The sequence below is a fragment of the Diabrotica undecimpunctata genome, chromosome 9 (assembly GCF_040954645.1).
Source record: "Diabrotica undecimpunctata isolate CICGRU chromosome 9, icDiaUnde3, whole genome shotgun sequence".
NCBI lineage: Eukaryota > Metazoa > Arthropoda > Insecta > Coleoptera > Chrysomelidae > Diabrotica > Diabrotica undecimpunctata.
Genome location: NC_092811.1, coordinates 9,325,650 through 9,333,331, shown reverse-complemented (window position 1 = coordinate 9,333,331; position 7,682 = coordinate 9,325,650). Strand labels below are relative to the sequence as shown.

Below are 7,682 nucleotides of genomic sequence, written 5' to 3'. Positions count from 1 at the left end.
TTTGTACGTGAAATCAAATCTTGACTGTCGTTTTCATTCTATTAACATATTTTGGTCTAAAAGTAACTATAAACGATTATACTAGAATCACATCCCAGTCCCGTAGTTGTATCGACAACATCATGATAAATTTTTCTGAAAATATCTAGAGAGTGGGCGTATTTGAATTTTGTTTTTCTGATCATCGAGATCAATTTTTATTTATTGACTTTGAGCATAAAGTTGTTGACACTAATCAAACATTTCGACGGTTTATAACTTCTTCTGGTTTACAGAAACTTAAATGTGCGCTAGCTAGTACAAAGATGGACTTTTTCTATGATAATAATAATGATCCTGATTTTTTGAGAGTCTTTTTTACCGAAATTTATACCAACTTAATATTAAAGCACTTTCCACTAAAAAGAGTGCGATAAACTGTTGAAAAAACAGCCGTGAAATGGTTTAATAATGAATTAAAGTCTTACAGATCTAATCTTTCTCTTATTAACCCTGCGTTAGTGTGCCTAGATAAATTAGCACGAGAGGTGTTCGGGTATGTCATACTCCATACTAAACTAACGCAGGAAGTTAAAATTTTTAAATTTAATCATTTAAAATGGTTAATTTTGGTTTTTTACTTATTTATGATTCAAATAAATTAAATATGGTACTGTAAAAGTCTTATATTTAAATGGTAAACATCATTTATCCAACATATTGAGATTATGCTAGTCAAAAAACACGAATGAACAATAATACACTTAAATATTATAAAAAATTTTATTGATCACACAAGTCTAAATAAACTTATAGCCTAAGATTCTAAAAACTAAAGAAAAAAATGTTCGCCAAAATACATTAAAAAATAAAAAAGTTACGACTCCTCAAACTTGTCGCAATTTGAACACGTCATTATTGCGTGTTCCAAACAAATTGGAGTATCACATCACATGCATATGTAAAAAGTCTTTTTATCTTTATTTCTTGGACAAACAGAACATCTACTGCTTGTCCTACGTCGCTTAGGTCCCAACTGATGTACCTCTGGTTGCTGATTATCACGTAGTGGTCGACGCAAGGAAGGGTTTTGTCTTTGTTGGTTTCGAATTTCAGAAATCAGTTGCACACCCAGTTCTTTCAAAAAAATTCGTCTTTTTAATTTATCGGTTTTTACCTTTGTTTTATATATAACTTGGACATTCACTCCAGCTGTATTCAAAAACGAAAAAAATAGTGTCAAAGTCCAACGACGACTATTTCTTGGTACGCTGTAATTAGCAGATAGCTCATCCAATGTGTCTACACCGCCTTTTGTTGAATTGTAAAAGTCGATAATTTCAGGTATTTTCCTTTCACCAGTTTCTTCAATTATAGTATCATCGTGATGCAATGTAGAAAAGAGGATTACATTTTTTGACTTTTTTGGCACATATGACACAGCCGTTATATCTTCTTTGAAGGCAAATTTTGAACTGTGAATTGCTCTTCCTTGTGTGTTCAGAAGTGCTGTTGGAATTTGCCTTTTGTTCTTCCTAACTGTCCCAACCGATGTAAGATGATGAGTCTGAAGTAGATTGATCATGAGCGGATAACTGGTAAACCAGTTATCGAAAGTAATATTACGTTTAGTACCAGAAACTGGCCCAATCACTTTCTTCTTCAGCCTCCACTTCTTCAGAATCCTCGCTTTTGTGTGCTGTCTCTCCTTGAGCCCTCTCTTCCAATATGATTGTCTCTTGACTTTCTAATGCGGTTTGTTCTTCCTCAGATTCACTATCAATGAACGATTTATCATCTTCAGAAATACTGCCAAACTCCGCCAATAAACGTTTTAACCTTTCTTGTTCTTGTTCGTAAGACATAATTATTCCATAATTCAGTATCGCTGAAAGAAAAATAAAAATCATAGTACCCACATCTCGAAAAAGTATCAAAAATATGTAAATTTACCTCTAGAACACAAAACAACTAAAAGTTACAACAGTAGTGTACCGGGGTATCACACACCCCAACCGTCTTTGAGCAACTCCCAATTCAAACTGAAATTGTATGTACATCTGGTAACAAGGTCATCGTGAGAAAACATGTATAAACTACAGCTACTAGGCGCTAGAAGACGCTATTTCATCTACTTTCGATTTTATAGAAATAAAAGGAGTACCTGGGGTATGGTATACCCCAGAACACTAACCGAGGGTTAAACACATTACAGATGCCACTAAAGATCCCGATTTATTCAAAGTATATAAACAACAAAAATTTGAATATAATCGTCAAATACAAATTGCACAAAAGCAATCTATCTGATCTACCTGATCTATCTGATAGCTGATCTACCTCCAGACGAAATAAATCAATTTTTTACTACAATTGCAGAGAATATAATTACATCTCTTTTCACTATTGATGTCAATGTCCTCTTCAATTATAGAAATTATCCTTCTCCGAGCAAGTTTTTTTTTCATCCCGATGTGGAAGAAGAGGTCTCTCAAATAATAAAGTCTCTTAGTAATTCTAATTGTAGGGACGTTCACGAAATTAATAGCAAAATTTTAAAAGAAATTGATGGATTCGACCGTTAATTGATGGAAATTCATTTTATGTAACAATAAAACACTGAAAACTTTGTTTTCAAAACCTGTAGCGAAACAGCTGTAGTGATAAGAGTTTATAATAAATTTTGTGGAAATTTTTGAAAACAAAGTTTTCAGTGTTTTATTGTTACATTTTAAAAGAAACTCACCAAATAGTTTTAACACCTTTCACTAATCTTATTAATTTAATTCTATCAACTGGAGTATTTCCAGAAGTCCTAAAATACTCAAAAGTACCTACTACCTATCTACAAAAAAAGGCGATTCCTCAAAATCTTACAATTACAGACCCATAAGCATATGACCCATAAGTAATTCGCAGATAATACGACATACTTTATATCAGGAAAAAATAATGATGATTTAAAAATGTCTTATGAAGAAGTTTCTACTAGATCTAGCACATGGTTTGCCTCAAACGAACTAAAACTTAAGTCTGATAAAACGCAAAATTTGGTTATATCTGCAAGTAATTTACACAATGATCCAGATAACAAAGAGACTGTTAAACTATTGGGAATAACCATAGATAATCCACTGAACTGGTCGGCTTATATCTTACAACTAAAAAAAAAGCTATCAAGTTCATTATTTGTTATTCGCCAACGAGCAAGGATTGTCAACTTTAAAACATTAAAAATTACATATTTTTCTTTATTCCACTCTCACCTAAACTATGGTTTAATCATATGGGGCAATGGACCGCCGGAGTGTGACGTCACAGCTGTCATATTGTTATTATTACTTTCCAAACAAAAGTTTAAATGCCCAATCTCAAGACTTTTTAATTTCTATAAAATTAACATTTTGCTTCCTCTGCTGCTTTTTCTTTTAAGTATAGTGTTTTTTACGATAATACCATCATAATTCAGTGTTCTATTTCTATGAAATATAGTTTAAAAGTTTAAATTAAAGACATTCTAACCTTACTTTATTGATACATGCATTTTATTGCTATTTTTATAAAACAACATGCTTTATTATTTACATAACCTTGTAAAATTGTTGTAGTAACTATTAGAATACTTAGATATTGCAAAAAGCGGAAAGATTCTGTAAAAAAAAATAACGAAAAATACAAATTTTCCACACTAAACAAGGTTTTTTTGGAAAGTGAAACTGACAGATGTCAATAAAATCTACGTCATCACTTCGGTAGTCCATTCAACAAATATGCACTTCAAATTTTTAGAATGCAAAAGAAAGCTGTCAGGATTTTAGCGGGGGTTAGTTATCTAGAGTACTACTGACCTTTCTTTAAGAAATTCAAAATTATGCCGCTACCTATTCTGTTGATATTTCAAGTTCTAACTAAAATTTACAGAAAACGTACCCGTTTAATAAAGCAGTAGTCCAGGAAATGAAGCATTTTACCTCGCAATTTTTTCGTCCTGCGTGGATTGACTTAACTACCGTAACTACCACAGGTTTTAACCACAGGTTTCGATTAAAAAAGTGATTGTAAGCAAAAAATGTTCTATACATTTTTTTTGTAAAACTGATATTTTTCAAGTTATTCGCGATTGAAAGTAACAACTTTTAGACGAAAAAATCGACGTTTTTAATCGATTTTTCGCGAATAACTCGAAAATGGTGCATTTTATCAAAAAAAATTGTACAGAACAAATTTGTACCTTTTAAAAAGACAAATACAATTCATTTTTTAAAATGTTTTTGCGATATAATAGGAACCGAAATACGGCCTATCAATGTTCAGCGGTTTTCTTCAAATGCCAAATTTGAAAGATTCAAAGTCAAATATCGGGAAAATGATACATTTTAGGAAGAAAACTTTTTTAAAGAGCATAAATAGACCTATCATAAAAAAAAAGACTAGCTCAAAAATTGAGTGAGTTATGATGAAAATAAGGTCAATACCTCATTTTTTTACGAAAAAATCGATGAAAACAACCCCCTAACTACCCCCATAATTAAAATCGATCTTCATTCTTCTGCAATTCTCTTTGTACATGTATTGTTAATACGTCCAAGAAGTTTGACCCATTTAAAATGCTTAGTTTTAGAAAAAGTACAGCTTAAAGCGAGAAACGATTTACAATTTCATATTTTTTACCCTTCTTTTTTAAATATCCCCGAAATAACTGAATATACGAAAAAAATAAAAATGTACTAAATTGTAGCTTTTTTAATGACTAAAATTTTCCTTTATTTAGATTTGTTGTACAATGAATATTTGCCGAGATATAGCCGTTTAAAGCATCGATTTACGATCAAGCACCATCTTTTTCGAGCCCTTTAAACTCACCCCATTTAAAAACCAAGGGTTCCAAAAAGATTTAATTCATAGATCCTTAAAAACCTCTACAAAATCGTTTTTGAAGAAACACTGTATCGTTAAAAATGAAGGAAATACGTTAAAAAAACCAATTCATTTTTTGAAATAGGGTACCCAGATAGTTCAAAATTAATAGCTTTTTCCCATGCTTTTACTGGCTGTGATACTGTATCTGCTTTTTACAATAAAGGTAAAAAAAAATTTTTTGATAGTCTTCAAAAAAGACCGGACATGAGGGAACATGCCGAAATTTTTTACAGTAGTACTTTTAGGCTTGAAGATATTTTAGATGCTGGCAGATACTGTGCAATAATGTTGTACGGAACTGTTAAAGACACGCAGCTTACCAAGTTAAAAAAATAAAAGATTTGGAAGCTTTTCTCGAGCAGATGCGGTACGAACAGTTCATTAAAGCTACAACGAAAAACTGTGCGGTTAAGCTATCATCCCTTCTGCCCACTGTTGATGCCTTAGATGAGCATCCAAAAAGATGCTATTACCAAATTCAACAGTGGCTTGGCAATGAAAATATCAGAGCAACAGATTGGGGATGGTATTCCAAAGATGGTTTGTTATTACCCGTACGCATGAACAAACAACCTGCACCCGATGAACTTTTGAAAATTATTTTTTGCCAATGCAAAAAAGGATGCGGCGTTTCATATGGGTGCAGAAAAGTTGGTTTATACTGTAACTCTACTTGTTCTGGGTGCTCAGGTGAAGGGTACAATAATAGTCCACCAATAATTGAAGAAGATAAGGATGACATAGATCACGATGAAGATGTAATTGATGACGAATAAAATTAATATTATAATTGTTTTACCTATAAATGTAAATATTTTCAACTATTTATGTAAATGTATAAGAATATATGGTGCCTTTTTATGTTGATAAATTTTTTTGTATTTAATTCTACTTTTTTTAATTTATATCTATTAAATTAGTTTATAAAAACTGCAATGTTTTAAAGGGTGATTTTCAAAAGTTGAAAAGTTGCAAAATTTTGGCAAAAAATTGTTTTTACCTATAGAACTCATAACAATTGATTTTTAAGGGTTGAAAATGTATGAAATTGTATTTTAAAGTATAAAACAATCACTATTTAACTAATCCAAACCAAATTTCACTCATCTTAAGATTTGTAATGTTATTTTACAATTTTTGAAAATTAGGGGTAGTTTTCACCCCTAAGAACAATCAGGGTTCATCGGCATGACATAAACTATAAAGCAGAGGTGAGTTGAGCTTAAATCCAAATTTTTATCCAAATCGATCCAAGGCGAAATCATTTTTTTAGAATTAGTAATTTTTTTACTTTAATCTCTAACAAAGGTTGCTTTTTAGGGGTTGAAATATGATGGAACTCTATTCAAAAGTATAAAATAATCATTATTTAACTAATTCAAACCAAATCTTACCCATATTCAGGTTTAATATGTTATTTTATAATTTTGGACAATTAGGGGTAGTTTTCACCCCTAAAACCCTTCAGCGCACTTCGGTTCGATATAGATTTTGATCCTTGGGCTATCACCTACCTTCTGTTAAAATTTCAACTCAATCTATGCAGGACGAAAAAATTGCGAGGTTTTAACTTTTTTCGAGCTTCATTTCCTGAACTACAGTCTGATGTTCACGTTCACAATACGCGAAACTGTCACTACCTACGAACAAATCGCTGTAGATTACGTCTTTTGATAAAAATTATAATTATAACTATTACAATATTTTACCAAAAAGTATTAAACAGCTAAGCTCTAATAGTTTTGGAAAAGTTATAAAAAAATATCTTCTGAAACATTGTTTTTATTGCTCAGAAGAATATATGACTCATTGCACAACATCCACTGAACTGCTTACCGTAACTTGGCCATAAATTTATTCTGTTTAATATGTGTTCTTGTTTGGGATATATTTAAGTTTTATATTCCTTTTTTATCTACTTTTTGACTTGCTACCAACAATATTTGTATTTATTATGTAGTTAAATAAATAATTCTAACTCTCCTATTTGTTCTAGGGAATTGCCTCAGTAAGTCTTTCAGCCCTAACTTTCTTAAACCGTAATTAATAGACGAAATCGATCAAAAAGGCGGTACTAATATTATCATCCCACCAGGAGTATCGTACTATTATTTTAATTCGTTATTGCACAGAAGGCGGAACTGGTTTGTTACTAATTGATTTTTAAGTACTTACTTTTTAGTTTTAGATTTGATTTGACACAATTTGTAAAAAAGGTACCACCTTATGATTCACCAAAAATTTATTGGTCGTGAGCATTTCGAAGGTTTGGTCTGTACATTTATTGTTTTTTGTAGATGAATTTATAAAGTAATAAATTCTTAGACAGGAGCATCGCATTATTTTTGTCATTTTTAGTTTTAGTTTGTTAAGTATTCGCGTTCTCAAACGACTATAGGTGACAGCACTTGTTTTAAAAGATGACGGATGGAGGATCAATCACATTAAAGTGTTGAGACACCCTTTATATCCTCTTGTAATACAGCACACAGTTTAAATTAATCCAGTTCTCTGAAATACTATAAAAACATTTGTGGTCGGTGACAAATACTACCATCCCAACTGAGAGTTTCTTTGTTCGGTAATAGAATACACACAGTGCGAATGGCTGCATGTGTAGTTTATTACCTTGCAGTGGAGAAATACACCGAGATGTGCGCATTTCTGGCGGATATGAGTCAACTGTAATCAGATCGTAGTATTCGATTGTAAATGTGTAGCCCATAATAAGTGACCCCTATTAAAACACCGCGCCACCCAACTGGAACATCCGCTTGGATGGA

At 31.7% G+C, this 7,682-nt stretch overlaps 1 protein-coding gene across 1 annotated transcript; it reads right to left on the bottom strand.

Annotated features, from left to right (window-relative positions):
- Positions 1-928: 928 nt before the first annotated feature.
- Positions 929-1,564, bottom strand: LOC140450027 (uncharacterized). The gene has a single exon (XM_072543449.1). It carries the CDS (start codon positions 1,562-1,564, stop codon positions 929-931), a length of 636 nt encoding a protein of 211 aa, XP_072399550.1.
- Positions 1,565-7,682: the final 6,118 nt, after the last annotated feature.